This window comes from Aulonocara sp. 'chitande type north' Nkhata Bay, linkage group LG3 (genome assembly GCF_057382095.1).
Source record: "Aulonocara sp. 'chitande type north' Nkhata Bay isolate Kocher_YH1m ecotype deep benthic linkage group LG3, A_spYH_male_GT1.1, whole genome shotgun sequence".
NCBI classification, from domain to species: Eukaryota; Metazoa; Chordata; class Actinopteri; order Cichliformes; family Cichlidae; genus Aulonocara; species Aulonocara sp. 'chitande type north' Nkhata Bay.
Window position 1 is genome coordinate 64,177,511 of NC_141346.1, and position 20,688 is coordinate 64,198,198.

Consider the following 20,688-nt stretch of genomic DNA (forward strand, 5'->3'; position numbering starts at 1 on the left):
ATGAAATAAGTGAGTGACGAACTTAAGGAAAGTCACTGATTACAATGTGGGATGAAGTTGAGATGATCGATGATTTGGAGCAAATTATGGCACAAAAGCAGGAGTTTAATGATTTAGAATAAACCTGCAATGATACTTGTCTCTGTGATGCTGAATACTTTATTACTCTTATGAGCTACAGTTGTTTGCAAATGTGAAGTTTGTTTTAACTTACAGGGTTTTGTCTACAGGCAAGGATACAGGCTCCGGGTGGAGCTGGGAGTTGAACAATCTTAACATTTAACCACTGACTAATGTTTCTTTGACACAGGGTTACAGGTTTGGAGTGGAGCTGCTCCAAGAGAAACCCTGGAGAATTTTTCAGAGAGAATGTGCAACATTCTTGTGCATGTCTCATTGTGTGGAGTTGACACATGGCGAGAGCCGTGTGGCAAAAGAGGAGTGTCAATATTTTAACTTGCAGATGTTGTGACGTGCCCTGAGAAGGAGTGACTGAAGGAGATCATCCACAAGATGGAAGCTGAGGCCTGGAGAGAGGCTTCAGCAGGATCATAGAGGAGCAGAGATCACCTTCAGCACAGCAGACATCCCACAGTGAGCTGTGCTACTGAGCTTCCAGAAGATCGTCGAGAGGAGACTTTGAACAGCAAACAACCAGAAGGAGTGAAAGAGATTCAACGTTGACGCTGAGGAAGACAACTAGGGTGTACGATGTGCTCTGCCCTAATTCTTCAGCGGCGTTGGAACAGAAGCAGAAGGATGAAGGGAGCGTGCCAAGCTCTAATCGACGGTGCAGAGAGGAAGTTCAGCGATGGAATTGTGATTCTGTGAACAGCACAGATGCCAGGGGACTGGGAAATAGCTGACAGCACTTTTCCCAAGGATGGAGATCACCTAAAGTGTGTCACTGTGCCATGCAGACTTAATACTGCAGAGGGGCTTTTGTTTACATTTGCATCATGTGTTACACTTTTTTAATCTTTCATTTTAAATTGAAACTAACATTTAAAAACATTTGGTACAATGTGGAAAGAGGAAGAGTATTTCCACCAGGAGCAGAAACGTCTGACTCAGCATGACGATGCTGTTGGTGGATACTGAAGAGCTCAGCCTGTCAAGACAGGATTAGGTTATCGTTTTTAAACATGTTTATTCAATTATATTCTGAGGCCAGTTATCTGGTATAATCTTTGGAAGTCTATTAAAATAAAAATAAAATCAGATGTGTGGTCTTTTGGTTGTTTTTGTTTTGTTCAATAAGCAGATGTTGGTGTTTCAGCAATGCAGTAACTTAAGTTTAAAAGGCTTGTTAGAAACTATGAAACACATCATACAGACTTGTGGACATTAGAAAACGACTAATAATCATCATGAATAAGACTATAGGCAGGAAGGTGTCCTTTATAACTAATAATATTAATAACTAATAATATTAATATCATAGTCTGTCTGCAGCTGAGACAATACAAACTCAAACTGTGGGGAGAAGATTATATCACTTCAGTTTAAATTGACCTGGAAGCGCCACATTTTCACAGACTTCTTTATTTACAGCATTTTTTACGTGCTGTATAGATTATACAGTTAGGTCCATAAATATCTGGACAGAGAGAACTTAATTTCTCATTTTGGTTCTGTACATACACTAAAATCTATTTTAAATGAAACAACTCAGATGTGTTTGAAGTGCAGACTTTCAGCTTTAATTCAGGAGGTTGAACAAAGAGATGCAGAAAAATGTGAGGAACTAAAGCATGTTTAACACAATCCCTTCATTTCAGGGGAAATGTAGAGGAAAAATTAGAAAAATTAAATAACTTAATTAAATTAATTAAATAATAAGATTGTCAGCTGGTAACCAGCTGAAAACCAGCTCCATGCGACCGCTTATCCTGGTCCCAGTGTTAGGGTCAGTGAATCCAGTTAACAGAAAGATATCCTGGATATACTCGACTGACTTTTTAGACTCAAGATTAATAATCATAATAAAAATTATAGTCTAACATCCAGAAATCTGTACGACGTGTTTCATTATGTCTAACAAGCCTTGTACAGTTAAAGCTAACAGTTACTACATGACTGAAACACCAACATTATCTCTTTTATTAAAACATGCATATTAGGGCTGGCATCGTCACTCATGTCTAGAATCGATTCGATTCAATTGGATTCAATTTGAATCGGGGAAATTTGGCCTCAGACAGTCAGAAATATTATAATTCAGGTCATGCATCAGTACATTTCTATATTTTTATATCTATAAAAAGAAATCTGACACTTGCGAGACTTTATCAAAGGTGTGAGCGTCACAGCAGATGCCTTTGTGTCAAAGTAGCTGAGGATCAAACAGAAAAACATGAAGGTTTTCCTGGCCTGGGATTTTATACAAATATTCTGCAGTACATCAAAAACAAAAGAAAACCATTAATGAACATATGAACATTACCTGATGCTGCTGACGTGAAGCAGAGCAAAGTTACAGAGGTTTGATTACAGACACAGCTGAGCGTTTTGCAATTTTGCATCATTTTAAAAAGTTTAAATTTGTTCAGTATTGAACGGCAGAAACGAGGCTTTGCTTTCAGAAGTAAGTAAAAAAAAAAAAAGCTGCCGACAGGCTGTAAGAACAGTAGACTTGTGCGTAACAAGCAAGCGAATAATGCAGAAAACAGATTTTTAGATGGGAAACTATTCTTGAAGTACAGAGAGAGAGAGAGAGAGCTGTGCATGAAGTGTGATTTTATCCTGGTGGCAGCAAAACAATCAGAGGGAATTCATGACGATGTTTATGTGAAGCGTAGTTTGGAGCTTCTTTTGCTGCTGGTTTACTCAATATTGTTTGGAGAGAGATCAAACCTGCAGCTTCAGAATCAGCGCAAAAAGGGCGTAAACACAAAGCGCGGAGCCGCCGAAACATCAGAATCAGCGAGCTGTCGGCTTTCAGCTCGTGTCCGTGCAGTCAGGTGAGAAAGTCACATCTCACTGATTCTGATGAGTCGGCGGCTCCGCGCTTTGTGTTTACGTCTTTGTGCAGAATCCGTGTTCCTGCTCTCATTTACTGTTTTAGCTGTTTGGTGGTTGTTGAAATTTTGGGAGGTTTAACCTGAGATTCTGGCGTTTTGGCCAAAATAAATTTATATTAAAAATCGATTCAGGATTTTAATGAATCGATATCACGTTATCCAAGCGAGAATCGATTTTAATCAATAAATCGATAAGCGGAAGCGAATGGATGGATGGAAACTAAAATTTGGTAAAAAAAAAAAAAAAAAAATCTGGTAATTCTTTGTTTTTACATTCATCAGGTCCCAATCAGCCCAAATATCAAAGAGAAATTAAAAATGAATGCCACGGAGGAGTTTGGGTCTTAGGAGGTTAAAGAATGTGCCACTACATTCTTGTCTAGAAGATATTAAAGTGTATTTGGTGACACACAAAAAAGGGTGAAGTTTAAGTATAGTTTGGGTCCACACATGTCCAAACCCTGGTGTGTAGGCCTACTTAGTTTTGAGGAATTGTCATGGGACCAGGGTCTGGGTGACCCAGGGCCTGTAAGAAGTTATGGACATGTGTGTTTTTGGTGCTGCTGTCTCCTGTTTCCATGTTTGTGTATCTAGGTGTGTGTGTGTGTCAGCCAGGAGCCTGGCCACACCTGCGGAGGAGAATTACTCACACCTGCAGCTGATCAAGCCTCGTCAGAGGAGCTACTTAGGAGTGTGGTGGAGCTGTCTCTGATGCTGGATCATTGCGTAACTTCACGTTAGTCTCTTGGCGAGTTAGTTAAGGTTAGTCTGCCTCATTGTGGCGTTGCTGACGGCTGCCTCTTTGTTATTCCCCAGAAGGAGTGTGGAGACGAGAGGGCAGCGAGCACGGGGTGCTCAGACACTGAGGAGCGGAGACAAAGAACACTAACACTGGCAAGAGGACATGTCAGAGTCGGGAACGCACTGGGGATTTATTGTTGTTTGGATTATTTTGCATCACTGTAAATAAACGCACTGACCTCATCAAAGAGTCCAGCATTTGGGTCGTCCTTCCCCTCATCATAGTCTGCCACACAGGCCGTGACAGAAAAGCCCACTAAAAGAACGCCCACCAGACCAAAGCAATGGTTTTGACTTGATCAGCATTAACCCCTCCCCCTGACTTTGATGGGTGAAGCTGACAAATAAAATGTATTTATGAACAGCGATGCAGGGCCAGGAGTAGCAACGGGAATTAAATAAATACATCATTAAATAATTCATTAAATGTGTCAGTAAAATAATTAAAATAGAAAACAAACCAATAATTGATTAAATATGTAATTAACTAATTTGAAGTGTATATAAACAAATAATGAAACATTTTAAATGAAATTAATGGATAATTCATTATTAATATATTTCTTTAATTGATTATGTACATTTTTAATGAATTACTGAAATAAATAATTCATTAGTGATGTCTTTATTTAATACAAACATATAAATACCATAAAATTGCTAATTTACTCAAAATAAATTTAAGACATCAATATTAAAGGTTAAATTATGATAATGAATACATGCTACTATAACTGATGCATCTGATTTGGATTCCTGAGATCAAATATATTTTCCTTTGTGTTTGTTTTCTTCCCATTTGTGGCTTTAATGTAGTGTTACATCCTGTTTGTTTGCTTCCATCTGTATACATGTCCAGATTCACTGTTATGTTTCTATTCTTACATTGCTGTGTGATCACTGTTCCCTCTGCTGACTGATGTGACCTTTTGTATCTTACACTGATACTTGTCATATTTGTATCTGCGCCTAAAAGATAAAAAGTTTTCCATGCTAAAACACAGCTCCACCTCCTGCAGTTCTCCCTCTGAACCACTAGATGTCTCTGTTATCTAAATGAAGACGTGCAGCACAGCAACCACAGCAGCGCTCAGATCACACGTGTCCTGTTATTATGTATAAAAGCATGAAACAGGTGAGACAGGTGGGATCAATATTAATGTTGTGGAAATATATGAAAAAGCAACAGAAGAGTGAAAACATTTCGTGCTTCTAGAAAGATCTTTCAGCTCATAGCTGCTCACAGACTGTATTTACAAGTGACAAACTGCAACTCTAAAGTACATCTACAGTATATATCAAATATATTCTGTATTCAAATCTATTGAGTGATGTTTGAAAGTCTTTCCAGGTGAGTTTGATCCAGGAGGGTCTGAAGCCAGAGTCAGACAGAGACTGTGCAGAGACTGTAGAAGGACAGAGCAGCAGCAGAGCAGTCCAGATACACTGATGATCCTCTGTCAGATCCAGAGGGACACACAGGGATGATGCTGGACTCTACATTGTGTCTGACAGTGGAGCTGTTCTCAGAGCAGTTCACTCTGCAGCACTGACAGTCATCTGCACTTCTTCTCATTCCTCTGTCAGTCACTGCTGGATGAAGCTCTCCTCTCCACCTCCCAGTAACATGGCCCAGTCAGAGCGTCTCTACACACAAGCTGCTGCTGCTTCAACCTCTCTGGATCATCAGGACACAGCTCCTCCTCTCTCAGCACACACACCGTCATGTTTACCATCATCAGCTCCACCTGCAGAGAGAAGAAGGAAGAGCAGAGGAGATAAACGAGTGTTTCCAGAGACTCTTCATCAGCTGTCAGTCAGTGATGCAGCACATCCAGTATAAAGAGCAGCAGGGACTTCAGTGCTGGGACTGTACTAGGACTCATTGTTGCTTCACTTTTTCTAATCTTTGGATTTTTATTGAAGTTGATGAAAATGTTTTTCCCTCCTAGTTTGAGTTTGGACTTTCATTCATTAGAAGAACCTTGGTGTGTCCACTCTGAGCTCTGTAGGAACCCCAACAACAAGCCCAACAATCCAGATGGACGGTTCCAGCTGTTAACTGGAGGAATTCCATCCAAACATCTGCTCTCACTAAATTCTTCCTCACCTACAGACTGTCTTCTTCACTGCTTTAAACTTGGAAATGAATGCAGTCATTGGTCTGCGTGCTGCTTTGTTCAGAGAGCTGATTGGCTGTTGACAGTGTTTGATCAGAGCGTGTCAGCCGTTACTATGGTGACCATAAAGGTCAGAAACAGGAAGCGTTTGTGTCCAATCCTGAAGCCTGTCACCGTTCTCCTCTCACAGCTTCACTGAGAAGCTGCAGCTTTACAGGAAACACTGGATCTTTGTTTCATACTGACTGTGTTTAGTACAATACTGCTGACAGCACCACCCACTCACTCCATCACTCTACTTACAGCAGAGTCTCCAGTCTGTAGTCTGGACTCTGCTGAAGATCAGACAGCTGCTTCACATCTGGATCCTTCAGGTTGTTTCCGTACAGGTCCAGCTCTCTCAGATGGGAGGGGTTGGACTTCAGTGCTGCTGCCAGATAATCACAGCTGATCTCTGACAAACCACAGCCCATCAATCTGTATAAAGAATGAAAGATGTAAGTTTATTAGACAAAGTGTGAGCTTGAAATCATTCAGTGTTTCATCATCTGTTCAGAGCTGAAGAAGGTTCAGAATGTAGAAGTTTAGAAAATGGAAACTCCAAACAGCTGAAGCCAACAGGAAGCAGCTTCAAACAAACACAACAAGAGAAAAAACTCTGAACGTTTCACATTAAAGTCGTACATTTATCATAAAAACAGGACAAAGACTTGAAAAAGTCGTGTTTTTCCTTCCAGGAACCACAAGGCTTCACTTTTAAAGGTGAAGTGTGAAAGAAATGGACGTATTTGAAGTCCAACACCTTTTTCCAGTCACATTATTAAAGCAGACAAACTACAAGCTCATTTTCATTCCAACAAGTCATCTTCTGACCTGGACTAACAACACTGGTCTCTATGTGCAGCTGGCTGTGAGACCAGCCCACAAAACTCAATGCTGACGAGCAGTGGCTAGAAAAGAAATGTCCAGGCACCGGACAAATCAGTGCTTGTAGATGGAGAAATCCTAAGAAAACAAAATGTCGCACTTGGGAAGGAAAATGCAGCCCCTCAGCGTTAACACAACTGAAAGAAGCTCTTTTGAAAGAAATAGGATCAACAAAAAACTTAAAAAAGAAAGGAAAACGTACGTAAGAATTAGAATATTTCCAGGCCTGGAAAGAAGAAGCAGTTAGGCGAGAAAAAACAAGAGAAAAAAGATAAACCGTCAGAAAAACAGTACTTAACTGCTAGTTTAGTAAAACCAGAAGACGAGACACTGTGCAGTCCTCGCCATCCTTTTATTAATCCACCACCCGTTCCTTAAAGTAGTTTAAAAAGGTTGGAAACAGACGCCACCGAATAGATATAAATACAAGAAGTACAACAATAAAATAAACAAAGGCTAAATTACATTAGAGTTTATTTTTAACATATTCAAAATAATAATAGCAAGGATAACAACCTGTAAACTGATATTAACAATGAAACATAGTTGGAATGACGACCATGTACAGAATGTATGGAATGAATGAAAGAAAATAATTCACACGAAAACCTTTTAAATAAAACAGAGAGATGCATCAGGTACATTAAGGCTGTGTCATTGTTCAGCCAAGAAAAGTGTGTGAAAAGGTAAATGTCTCCAGCTTGGGAAAGGGTGAAGCTGCAGATCACCCAAAGCCCTTGATGGACACAAAATAAAATATAAATAAAATATTATAATAAACTGCCTGGTTCGCCATGCAACAGAGAACGAATGTGACCGAAGGTTGGATCTGATATGAGGCAAACAGAAGACCGGTCTAAAAGGGTAGGCACAAACCTGTTCAGAGAAAAAGCAAATCTGTGCCGATTGGATGAATTCTAAATTATCTGTTTGCTGAGTAAGATGATCCTAACTATTGAATAGTACTTCCCAAATCCCTAAACAGAACAACAGCATTAGTGACACCTGGGATTAGTCCTGTGTCATCAGCAGGGATAATATAGATTAATACACACTTTTACACTCTAAACTTTGAAACTTCAGCAAAAGAATTTGTGAGAACTAACGGCACCATAAAACAGAGACTCAGAAAATGCAAATTAGTAAGCGGTGAACTGCTTAAACCACAGTTGGTTTTATAAATATTGCTGCAAACATTGTTGAATGTGTGTGCTGTGAGAATTAATAGAGGTTTCAGTTGTTTTTCTTTGACTTGCTCGTTCTGATTATGAAAGGCACGTCTAAAATACTCTTAGGAAAGCGTATTTTGAGGTATATTTTTTAACTCCTGTAACAGTGTAAGTGTGTGAATGCTGTGAGTAGAAGGTTTTGAATGATAAATAAAGGGGTGAGAGGTATTTCTTTGGTGATGCAAAGTAGGATGTTTGAAAGTTTGAAAGTGCTTCTAAGTTAAGAAATGCATGAGTGATGTTATAAGAGTTTGATTAGCCTGTAGAAACACGAAAGAGAGAAACAGGAAATATGGCTCTGAGTGCTGTGTGTGTGTGACAGGAACTTTGCATGCCCATAAAAGGAGACTCACTGTGACAAGTGAGCACCCAGAGAGAGAGAGATGAGTTAAACTCTAGGCAGATAAAGCGAATGGAGGTTTTAAGAAAAGAAATGAAAAGGATATCAATTGTATGCTTTAGTGTGTCGATACAGGTTACAGATAAATAAAGGTGGACTTTCCTCAACCTGGATTTTGAGTACAGCGGCAAAACCATAGATTAACATAATTGGGAGAAAAATAGGCCAGATTTTGGCTTAAAATTTTACAGCTTGACCTCCCACTTGTCCCGATCCTGAGAAGAAGCTCAAAGGACAGTCAATCTCCTGATGAAGACCAACAGAACATCGTGGACTTGAAGAATTAACAGCAGGCAAAAAGACAGTGCAACTGAAACCACACTGACGACACCAGCAGCAGGATGGAAGAAACCACGTGATGGAAAATGCACGGTGAACTGGAGGCTGGTGAGAACAGTGTGACATAACTGTTTAAAGGCACTGAATGTGATGTTTGGCCAGGCTGGGACTTAATCTAAAAGGCAAATACTGAAAAGAAACAGAAGGAACAGACTGTGTTGTTGGAGATTTGAAGGCCACACAGGACACTGTGAAGAGAGGGACAGGGACCAGTGAGAGGTGAAGCCCAGACGAGTTCGACTGCGAGAATAGAGGGTAAAATTGGGTTGAAATTGAAGCCAGAACTCAGGATGGTTTAGGGATGTCCACGTCACAAACAAAGAGGTAAACAAAAGGAAGGTAAAATAAAGAGAGAAAATAAGTGAAAATTACATTAATGAATAGAAAACACACATACACAAATTGTTACAAGTGAAATTATTTTTGGAAAGAATCAGAAGTGAGATAGTTTGAATCAGAACTCATTGAAAAGATGCATGAATCGATGCAAGTGAACCACTAGAAAAATCTGCCAGAGAAACAACTCTGGCAGAATGGATGGCAAAACTACTAGAAAATAGGGATATTGTTTTGAACTGCCCTGCGACGCTTCTCTAGTCTCTTGCAGGTTGAAACCAGGCGATTGGGTTCTAATACGGGTGCTCCAGAGGAGGAATTGGGGCTTGTCTCACTGGGAGGGTCCCTATCGAGTGTTATTGACTACACCCACAGCCTGTAAAATTGCAGAGAGACCATCTTGGATTCATCAGAGCCACTGCGAGAAAGTAGAGCTTGAAGCCCAGACCAGCAGAGATTCACAAGTGTAAGGGCTGTTTCACCAGGTATCAGTAGGTCCAGTGACGAGGGAGGAGTGCTGATTGAGCTCAGCTTGCACTCTCATTCTCTCCAGCCACTGACAAACTTTAGGCTTACTGATACATTTGGGTGAAACCAACCTCAAGCATGAGGTGTTCTCAGGTGATGACTGGCTTCTTACTACTGGCAACGGCTCTATTCATCAGACTATCCGACCTGGAAGACGGCAGAAACCCATACACAAGCCGAGATAAGTGCAACACTGAAAGAACATCACACACTCATTTGCTTCCAGCACTTTCACACAAACATCTACTGTCATTATTGTCACCAAACTCTGTGGATCCTTTAGTGCAAATTCAAATGGGATCAAATGGTCAGACAAAAGAGGGTTGTGAGGAAATATGATGAAATGTTGTGTATTAGCAGCAAGTTATTGAATCATTTTCCTCAGAAACCAAACAAAATGATTGACAAACATGTTTTTACAAACTCAGTGTTGGACTTGGATCAGCAGGATAAGCTGATGTTTAAAGGCATTTGAGTCTCGCTATATGAGAGTCCAGTTATTACTCAATATTTATGGATGATGTTCTTTCAGTGTTGCACTTTGTAGACGCTCCCTGAGCCTCACAGCCAGCTGCACATGGACCAGCTGACATTACCCAGCATTAGAGGCGGCTGTGAAAAAATGGATTTTCCTATTTAAATGGTTTTAATTTGAATAAAGCGATGTTGATTCATTCAATCCTGAATCGATTTTTAATATAAATGTATTTTGCCAGAATCTCAGGTTAAAGCTCCCAAAAGTATTTCAACAACAAGCAAACAGATAAAACAGTAAATGAGAGCAGCTAAACACACAAAGATGGAAACACAGAGCGTGGATCGTTCACTCGACGGCACGTACACGGACATGCCGTTGGGGCTGAAAGTGGACAGCTCACAGATCCTGAAGCTGCAGGTTTCATCTGTCTCCAACCAAAACTGAGTGAACCAGCAGCAGAAGAAGATCCAAACTACGCTTTACGTTTGATGAACATCGTCATGAATTCTCTCTGACTTTGACGTTTACTTCCTGCACAGCTCTCTCTCTCTCAGTGTACTTCAAGAACAGTTTACCTTCAAAAATCTGTTTCCTGCATTATTCACTGCTTATTACGCACCAGTCTGCTGTTGTGTTCACTGCTGTCGGCCTCCGAAAACAAAGCCTCATTTCTGCTGTTCAATATTGAAGAAATGTAAACCTTTTAAAATGATGACAGATTACAAACTCTCAGCTGTGTCTGTAATCAAACCTCTGTAACTTTGCTTCCCTTCAGCAGCATCAGCTCATGTTCACATGTTGATTCATGGTTTGCTTCAGTTTTTGATGGACTGCAGAATATTTTGAAGGTTATCTGCTATAAAAAGCCAGAACAGGAAAATCTGCTTCATGTGTTTCTGTTTGATCCTCAGTGACTTTGACACAAAGGCCTCTGCTGTGATGATCACACCTCTGATCAAGTCTCACAGTGTCAGCTTTGTTTTTATACATATGGATATGTGCTGATAAATGATCAGAGTTATAATATTTCCCACTGCCTGCTGTGTGCCGTGACCTTTGACCTGCTAAAGACAGTCAGCTGTGGATTATTCATTGTTGTGTCTGATACTTAGAACTGTGAGGAAGAACACTACACAGTTAATCAGGGTCCCCTCTCTCTGAATCAGGAAAGGTGGGCAGGCCGCGTGTGGGCCGCGGGCCATACGTTGAGTCTCACTGTTTGAAATGTGAACATTGTTCTGCTGCAGTCAATGGACTAAACCAGAGAAGAAGAAAACAGACTTTACCATGAAGATCCTCAGTGTGGATCAGTATAATATCAGCCTGATGTCTGCAGTTTAGTGTCAGCACAACTTTCACATCATATTCATCTCAGCACAACTAAAACATGCTGACTGACCTCAGAGTTTCAAGTCCACATCCTGGACTCTCCAGGAAACCACACAGATGTTTCACTCCTGAATCCTGCAGCTTGTTGTTGGTCGAAGACCTGGAGTACTCATTACTCAGGTTCAGCTCTCTCAGATGGGAGGGGTTGGACTTCAGTGCTGCTGCCAGATAATCACAGCTGATCTCTGACAAACCACAGCCCCACAATCTGTATAAAGAATGAAAGATGTAAGTTTATTAGACAAAGTGTGAGCTTGAAAACATTCAATGTTTCATCATCTGTTCAGAGCTGAAGAAGGTTCAGAATGTAGAAGTTTAGAAAATGGAAACTCCAAACAGCTGAAGCCAACAGGAAGCAGCTTCAAACAAACACAACAAGAGAAAAAACTCTGAATGTTTCACATTAAAGTCGTACATTTATCATAAAAACAGGACAAAGACTTGAAAAAGTCGTGTTTTTCCTTCCAGGAACCACAAGGCTTCACTTTTAAAGGTGAAGTGTGAAAGAAATGGACATATTTGAAGTCCAACACCTTTTTCCAGTCACATTATTAAAGCAGACAAACTACAAGCTCATTTTCATTCCAACAAGTCATTTTCTGACCTGGACTAACAACACTGGTCTCTATGTGCAGCTGGCTGTGAGACCAGTGCTCGGAGAGCGTCTACAAAGTGCAACACTGAAAGAACATCACACACTCATTTGCTTCCATCATCCAAACTGAAGAGGAAACAGAGACGCCTCCCCTTCAAAGTAAAAGCTGCTCCTTTTGGACACAGTATCAAAGAAAGTCTACAGTATAACATAGAAAAGACAGAACAAAGTTTTGGTTGTTTTTAAACTGTGCAGAAATGAAACTACACTAAGCTCAATTATGTGACAGACATTTCATCCCATGTCAGTTTGGCCTCATCCTGGGCCGGATTATCCAGCACACTCTCTGACCACAGGCCCAGGGGCCACGCACAGCTGGGCTCCATCAGAGAGACAGCAAACAAACCAACACAATAATAAAAAAGCACCATGTGATCTTCTTACATCTTCAAGACAAACATAGTAAAAACATGAGCATATTTGTTTCCTGATAAAATGATGTGACAGGTAGAACAGAGTAAAGTGGTGGTGTTACAGCCTTTCTCCCCTCTGCTGCCGAGGCTGTTAGTCTCTCCCAAACTCAGCTACAGGACTTCCAAATGAATGAAAGCAGCAGAAGTGGCTTTACAAATGAAAGAGGAAGAGGAGAAGAAGAGGAGAGGGAGGCCACCCTGACCATCACTCCAGCTGAAACATCACACTTCCATTAAAGTTGGTGAGAAAATGTTGAGCAGGATGAGCTGCTGGCTAATCTGGAGGCTGTAGCAGCAGCTCACAGTCACAGTGGATTTCCACTCATGAAAAAGCTCTGGCTGCTTCATTTCTCATCTCATATCAGAGACTTTAAAGCTTCACTGAAGCTGTACTGTGATGCTTCCATATTCCAGTGAGGCCTCCATAATGATTTCAGCTGTTCTGTACACACACTGTGTGCCCTGTATGGCTCAAAGTCTCTGCAGCCTGTTTTTATCTGCTATCATCAGATCTTCATCATCCTCATTCACATCCCTCACACACTCTACAGCCTCATCAGCACTGACTTCATCTTCACTGACTGATGGAGCACAACATGAACCTGTGGAGGCTGAAACACTGTCCTGTCAAACATCTCCCCGTCACCACTCCACTTCTGTCAGCCTTTAAATGAACCCTGCTCAAGTCTGTCACTTCTGTTTGGAGCCAAAAGGAAAAACTGTTGTTCAGTCGTCTGGAAAGACAACATTTCTGAAAGCACTCACACTTCTTCACATTTGTCTTCAGACACATCCTGAACATTTAGGAACTAAGGAAAGTTTCAAACATCAATCAAAGACCTGAAATATAGAAAAACTACAACAGCCGCAGTCAGTGAACTCACCTCAGAGTCTCCAGTCGACAGTTTGGACTCTCCAGTCCAGCACACAGAAGCTTCACACCTGAATCCTGGAGGCCATCATTCCAACTCATGTCCAGCTCTGTCAGATGGGAGGGGTTGGACTTCAGAGCTGAGGCCACAACTTCACAGTGAGACTCTGAGAGTCGACACTCAGTCAGTCTGTGATGATAGAAAATATAAAATGTGTTATTATAAAAGCAGAAAATCTGCATTATAAACACAGACTGAATGTATATGAAGACAAAACAGAGTGAGGTCATAATCTGATGACTCTGCTCTTCACATCTGTGCTTCAGCTCCTCTTACTGTGTTTGACATGACACAACGATTGAGTCTCTCTCAGACCTGCAGACTTTTAATGCGAATCTTTGTTTGGCTTTAATCTGCAGATGAAGGAGGAAGATGGTGTCACATTTAGGCTTCCATAATGTCCACAGCCTGTCACTGAGATCTGATCCAGAGTCAGAGTGAAGACACACATTTGGACTGTTTCCTGTTTTGAATCTGAGTCCAGAACATTTTGAATGAGTTCAGCTCAGTAAAGAGTTCCAGCTGGAAAGATGATCTCTGTTTGCTACCTGCTGTCAGGTACGACTGTTCACGTCCACACGCAGGAAAAACCTGCTGACTGTTACCAAACGGAGCAGAAATCTCATCACTGGACAATAATGAGGAATGAACTCAGAGCTGCTGATATCAGATCTGATTTCAGGGGAACTAAACACAGAGATGATTGGCTCATTTTAGCTTTCTGAGCCATTATCTGCTGGTGTGTCGCTAGTTGGCAGAAAATGATTTGTATTCCTGTTCAGGGCTTCAGTGTTTATGAGTCCAGATCCAGGTAACAGCAAGTCAAAATGATGTTACCTGTCTGTGTCCAGCAGCAGCCTGTATTCACTTTGAATATTGTTATAACCTGACATGGATCAGTTTGTCTTTGATTGGTTTGTAAATGTCACTGTTTCCATTGGACCTGAGTGACGTACAAAGACAGAGAGGGAGAGAAAGGAGAGAGAGGATGGAGACAGCAAAGAGAGAGCAAACACAAACAGGTGAGAGTGGACAGGTGACCAAGGTCAGCAACCAATCAGAGAGCTTCTGTTTGACCCACAGTCACTGATGATGACTGCACATAACCAAGCAGTGTGTTACTCTGATATCAAATATGGATCCTGCTCTTATAATAATGATCATCAGATGATATTATTGTGTTATTTTGTAGCTGAATACGATGTTTGTGTGATTATCAGTGAAAGAAGCAGTGAGGAGGATGGAGAGAGAGAGAGAGGACAGAGGGTGAAGTTAGAAACACTAAAAGGATTTTTCATGGATTTCATGGATGATTTGAGTGATTTCCAGCAGGACACTTAAACATGTCAGTGGACGTCCTAAAGAACATATTCACTGATATGAAACGTGTCATTGAACAGGATTAATATCAGTGGAAACATGGTGGAAACAGCTGTGACTGCATGGATGTGACACACTTCAAATCTGTTCTCCACTCTTGGATTTGGGATCCATGGAGCTGCTGCTGAGTCTGTACAATAAAGGAATGGTGTGGAAGGTTGCAGCGTACGGACACAAACACTTTGTGGTTACAATCTGATTTTATTTTCAACATTAAACTACTAACCTACACTGATCAATGATGTTAGTGATCACATCTGGACTCACCGAGCCTTTCTGCAGTTCCTCACAGCTGGAATCAGTCTCTGTCGTCCCTGCCATGATGTTTTGTACTTCTGCAGGTCCAACTCATCCAGAACCTCCTCTGACATCTGCAGCATGAAGGCCAGAGCTGAGCACTGGATCTCAGAGAGTTCCTTCTCTGATCTGTTCTCTGACTTCAGGAACTCTTGGATCTCCTGATGTACTGAGAGGTGGTTCATCTCCATCAGACAGTGGAAGATGTTGATGCTTCTGTCAGGAGAGATTTCATCACTGTTCATCTTCTTCAGGTTGTTGATGACTCTCTGGATGGTTCCTGGACTGATCTCTGTCTGACCCAGCAGACCTACTAAGAGTCTCTGGTTGGACTCCAGACAGAGGCCATGAAGGAAGCGAACAAACAGGTCCAGGTGGCCATTTTTACTCTGGAGGGATTTCTCCATGACTTTAGTTAAAAAGACATCCAGTGATGTGAAGCTATAAGACTTGAACATGTTCTTAAACAAAGATCTGATTTTGTATTCTTCTCTGACATTCCCTAGAAAATCTTCTACCACCTCTTTCTTCCTGTTGGTGAGACAGTGGAACATGTAGACTGCAGCCAGAAACTCCTGAATGCTCAGATGAACAAAGCAGTAGACTGGTTTCTGGAAGATCACACACTCTCTTTTGAAGATCTCTGTACAAACTCCTGAGTACACCGAGGCCTCTGTCACATCCAGACCACACTGCTCCAGGTCTTCTTGGTAGAACATGATGTTTCCTTTCTCCAGATGTTCAAACGCCAGCCTCCCCAGCTTCAGAAGAACTTCCCTGTCAGCCTCCATCAGCTCCTGTGGACTCGTCTCACGTCCTTCATGGTACTTGTTCTTCTTCCTCTTTGTCTGAACCAGCAGGAAGTGTGAGTACATGTCAGTCAGGGTCTTGGGCAGCTCTCCTCTCTGCTCTGTAGTCAACATGTGCTCCAGAACTGTAGCAGTGATCCAGCAGAAGACTGGGATACTACACATGATGTGGAGGCTCCTGGATGCCTTCATGTGGGAGATGATTCTGCTGGACTCTTCATCACTGAATCTCCTCCTGAAGTACTCCTCCTTCTGGGCGTCAGTGAAGCCTCGTACTTCTGTTAGCCTGTCAACACATGTAGGAGGGATCTGATTGGCTGCTGCGGGTCGGGAAGTTATCCAGACGAGAGCCGAGGGAAGCAGATTCCCCTGGATGAGGTTTGTCAGCAGCTGGCTGACTGATGACTTCTGTGTGACATCAGACAGCAGCTTCCTGTTGGTGAAATCCAATGAAAGTCTGCTTTCATCCAGGCCGTCAAAGATGAACAAAAGCTGAGAGACAGCCAGCTTCTCTGCTGTGACCTTCTGTAATGTTGGATGGAAAACATGGAGCAGCTCCAGAAGACTGTACTGCTCATCTCTGATCAGGTTCAGCTCCCTGAATGAAAGCAGAACCACCACACTGACATGTTGGTTCTCCAAGCCCTCTGCCCAGTCCAGAGTGAACTTCTGCACTGAGAAGGTTTTTCCAACACCAGCCACGCCGTTGGTCAGAACCACTCTGATGGGTCTCTGTTGGTCAGGTAAGGCTTTAAAGATGTCCTGGCACCTGATTGGAGCGTCACGGAGGGCGTCCATCTTGGAAGCTGTCTCCAGCTGCCTCACCTCATGTTGGGTATGAACCTCTTCACTCTGTCCCTCTGTGATGTAGAGCTCAGTGTAGATCCTGTTGAGGAGGGTTCTACTTCCTGTTTCATCACTTCCTTCAGTCACACGTTCACATCTCCTCCTCAGACTGATCTTATGTTCATCTAAAACCTCCTGCAGACCAACATCTGCTGAAAGAAAGAAAAACAATGAGACTAAAGAGAAAGAAAACTCTTCAATGTCTGAACAACACAAGAAGTCCAGTTTTCAGAAATGAGTCCATCAGCAGACAGATGTTCAGTCTTACTTTGTACACAGCTGCTCTGACTGGCTGTCTGCAGTCCAGCTCTGCTTCTGGATCTTTCTCCACACTGTGCAGAAGCTCTGATGGTGACACAGAAAAGTCACAGTGGAGATACTTCTGTCCACCTTTGATTAGACTCAGTATAAAAAGGAAAACAAAGTTTGAACACAGTCATGTTTCCAGTTCACTGACTTACATTTATTCCATGGACACTCACTCTAACCTGAACCACAGCTACAACCCAACATTGTTGAGGCCTCATCTCCTCCTTTCCTGACTGTAGAGGTTAAATATGCAACAACCAACAAATAAAAGAATTTGGTTCATTTCAAAGAAATTCACACGGTGACCAAGTAAAGTAACCGTAGTAAAGGAGACAACATCCCGTTGATGGTGGGATTATTTGAAAGATTTGCTTTAGTCACGTCACCAAATGCAGTTGAACCACCCGTGGATCCATGTTTGACCATTCTACCACTCTGAGCTCTGCTTTTTAATCATTTTATTATTATCATCATTCATTTATTCATTCTTTGGAGGGGGGCTATTTCCTAATGCCGCCCTAATAAGCTGATGTTCAAGGGGAAATATAACAGAAACTCTTTCAGTGTTATTCATTAATAAATTAACAGATAAACTGTGAAGAAGAAACAAACTGAGATTTAAAGGAGAGAGTGAGAAACTTGATCATCCATCCTCATAATACATGTTTATCAGTATCTGCTGTGACCATACTGCAGTAATAACTACAAGTCTACATTTCTGTGACTGTTGATCAATCACAGCAGGAATCTGAGCTCATCTCTGCACACAGAGCAGCTTCAGCTCTGGGATAAACTGCTCGCTTCACGTCCTTCTCAGCTCACAGACACTCATCCTGATATTTTCCTTTAACATTTGATGGTATAATTCATCTGAGTTTACACTTTATCTGCATGAATACAGAAAAACAGACCCAAACACCATAAACCATCAGTTTCACCATGTAGAATATATTGTTGTTTCCTTGCTTTTAATTCAGAGAAAAACTCTGATTTGGATTTTCTCTGTTCTCTTTGCCACAGCCCATCCCAGCAGCAGCTGAAGCAGCTGACTGTCACAACACTGAATAACACTTTAGGAGGAATTTCAGAGGTCAGTAAAGCTCCAGTTTCAACATCAGTTAATTAATCATAGTTCATCATAAATGTGAACCTGGCTGGCACACATGTTAATGTTAGCCATTTAAATATTAGCAGTTAGCTGAGGCCACAAGAAGAAGAGGCCCTAGAAGAACAATGGATGATAAGATTAGATTTTCAAGACTAGGCAGAGACGTGTTTTCCTTTACTGTCTCTTACAGAGGAGGGAGCAGATACCAGACGAGGTCACGGAGGTACGGGGAGGATTCGCAGCAGACAGCAAGACTGCCACGTCCATGCGAGAGAGCAATGGCTACGATAATCTCTGTTTTTGTCTCCCTATATAATGTTGTACAGCCCATGTGAGGGTTATCCTCTCTGTGAACCAGATGCTTGATTTCACACAGAGGTCCACCAACTGAATTTGATCAGTTATGGAACGATTTACCTCGACAGGCTCCTTCACTCGCTGCTTTTAAACCTCCTTTAAAACACACTTTTACTCCCTGACCTTTGACCCAGTGTGACATGTTGACTCACTACCTCAGACAGCTTAAAAATAGTCTTTTTGTTTTTTGGTGCTGCCTAAAAGAACCGTAAAATATCTGTCCTATATACAGTTATGTTCATATATTTTTGTACTACATCAGGAAACTCAAAAACATAGTTTGTAACATTTTAATCCTTATTTTTTAAACTGTTTTTGTCATTTTTCTTCTCCCATTGCATCAAAAATCATTATTTACACTGAATAAATGAGTCAGCAGCTCTCTTACATTGTTGCTGCAGGTTCATTACTGAAGTCTAGAGGTATTTCTTTGGACCAGTCACTCCTCACAGACACACAGCTGGATGCTGCAGATCCTGCTCCATCCTCTTCCTCCATCTTCTTGATGTCAGGGTGGAGTTAGTCTGAGAGGCAAACACACACACTCAGAGGTGCTGTTGTACTGGAAGCATCACACTGACGGGTTTCTAAAGTTCTCATTGGTCATTTCATGGAGTTTCTGTGGTAAACACTGTCCTGTGACGTATGTGTTATGGTGAGGGTCATGAGGGCTAACCAGCCCCACTCCTTACTCCTCATATTTCAGCCTGAAGCACAATAACAGCCTAAACCTAACCAGGAGGCTGTAACCTCAAAGGGACTTCATGGTTAGAAATAAAGGTTCAATGAAATGAAGCAGATCATAAAAACATGAGTTCCAACTTTAAAAGAAGCGTCCACACGATGACGGCACAGCAGAGGAGCATTTTCCAAGATGGCGAAATCCAAGATGGCGCCGCGTATGGATGCCCTGGTGCTTCAGTGCGTTACTTCTGTTTTGTTTTTGTGCATAACTTCTGTGTCTGGGCACTCCTCTGGATATTCTTACACCAGGGAAGAGCTTCTTAACCACAGGACTACAACACCTGTGGATTTACTTCCAATATTTGTCGCATCTGCGGCAGATTTACTGCTGACTCTGATCAGGAAAGTGAGACGCCGAAAGAGAGGAAAGCGAGCCGGCGCACTCGTGCGTCTGAGGAGACGCGGACTGCGAACTGCTCTTCCTGGGATCTTCCTTTCCAATGTACGCTCACTCAGGAATATGATAGATGAACTGGCCCTGATGAGAAGCATGAAAGGAGACTTTGCCTCCTCCTGTGTCTTATGTTTTACGGAGACGTGGCTCTGTGAGGACATCCCGGACTGCGCGCTCAAGCTGGAGGGCTTTCATCTGCTGCGCGCGGACCGGCAGGCCTCTCTCTCTGGTAAGACCAAAGGTGGAGGTCTCTGCTTCTACATTAACAGTGGCTGGTGCACAGATGTAACAGTGATTGCTCAGCACTGCTCTTCCTCTCTGGAATACCTTTTTATTCACTGTAAACCGTTTTATTCTCCGCGGGAGTTTGCTTCATTCATCCTGGCCGCTGTTTACATCCCGCCAGATGCGGATGCGCAGGCAGCTCAGTGCGCACTCGCGGAGCAGACACTGCACATGGAGCAGACATTCCCGGACTCTCTCATCATTGCTCTTGGGGACTTTAACAAAGCAAATCTGAGCCATGAGCTTCCCAAATACAAGCAGTATATTAAATGCCCGACCAGAGAGGAGAGGACATTAGACCACTGTTACAGCACGATCAGCGGGGCCTATCGTGCGGTGCCCCGCGCTTCACTCGTGTAACAGAGTCATAAATAACATTGTTATAATTACACAAAATGTGTTCTAAACCCCCAAACTTCTCCTTTTATACCTGACTTTTAGGACCTCCAAGCCTGTAGTTGTGTTCATTATCAGTTAGAGCCCCTCCTCATTCTTTTCTTCTTCTTTGGTGCAATACTATAAATACAGTGTACCCCTTTTGCCTCTCCCCTTTTTCTACAATTCCCCTGTGGGAGAGGTGGGTGTCATT

The 20,688-nt window shown here is 42.0% G+C and overlaps 1 protein-coding gene across 1 annotated transcript in view; it reads right to left on the bottom strand.

Moving 5' to 3' along the window:
• Positions 1–19,239, bottom strand: part of LOC147336555 (NACHT, LRR and PYD domains-containing protein 12-like) — a 40,963-nt gene extending 21,724 nt beyond the window's left edge. Inside the window, exons 1-5 of the mRNA XM_086265333.1 lie at positions 19,064–19,239; positions 17,171–17,246; positions 15,218–17,054; positions 13,523–13,699; positions 11,581–11,778 (exon numbers count right to left, since the gene is read on the bottom strand). Coding sequence (XP_086121459.1) covers positions 11,581–11,778; positions 13,523–13,699; positions 15,218–17,054; positions 17,171–17,246; positions 19,064–19,174 — 2,399 coding nt within the window. The 5' untranslated portion in view covers positions 19,175–19,239. The remainder of the gene's footprint in view (positions 1–11,580; positions 11,779–13,522; positions 13,700–15,217; positions 17,055–17,170; positions 17,247–19,063) is intronic.
• Between the last annotated feature and the right edge of the window lie 1,449 nt (positions 19,240–20,688).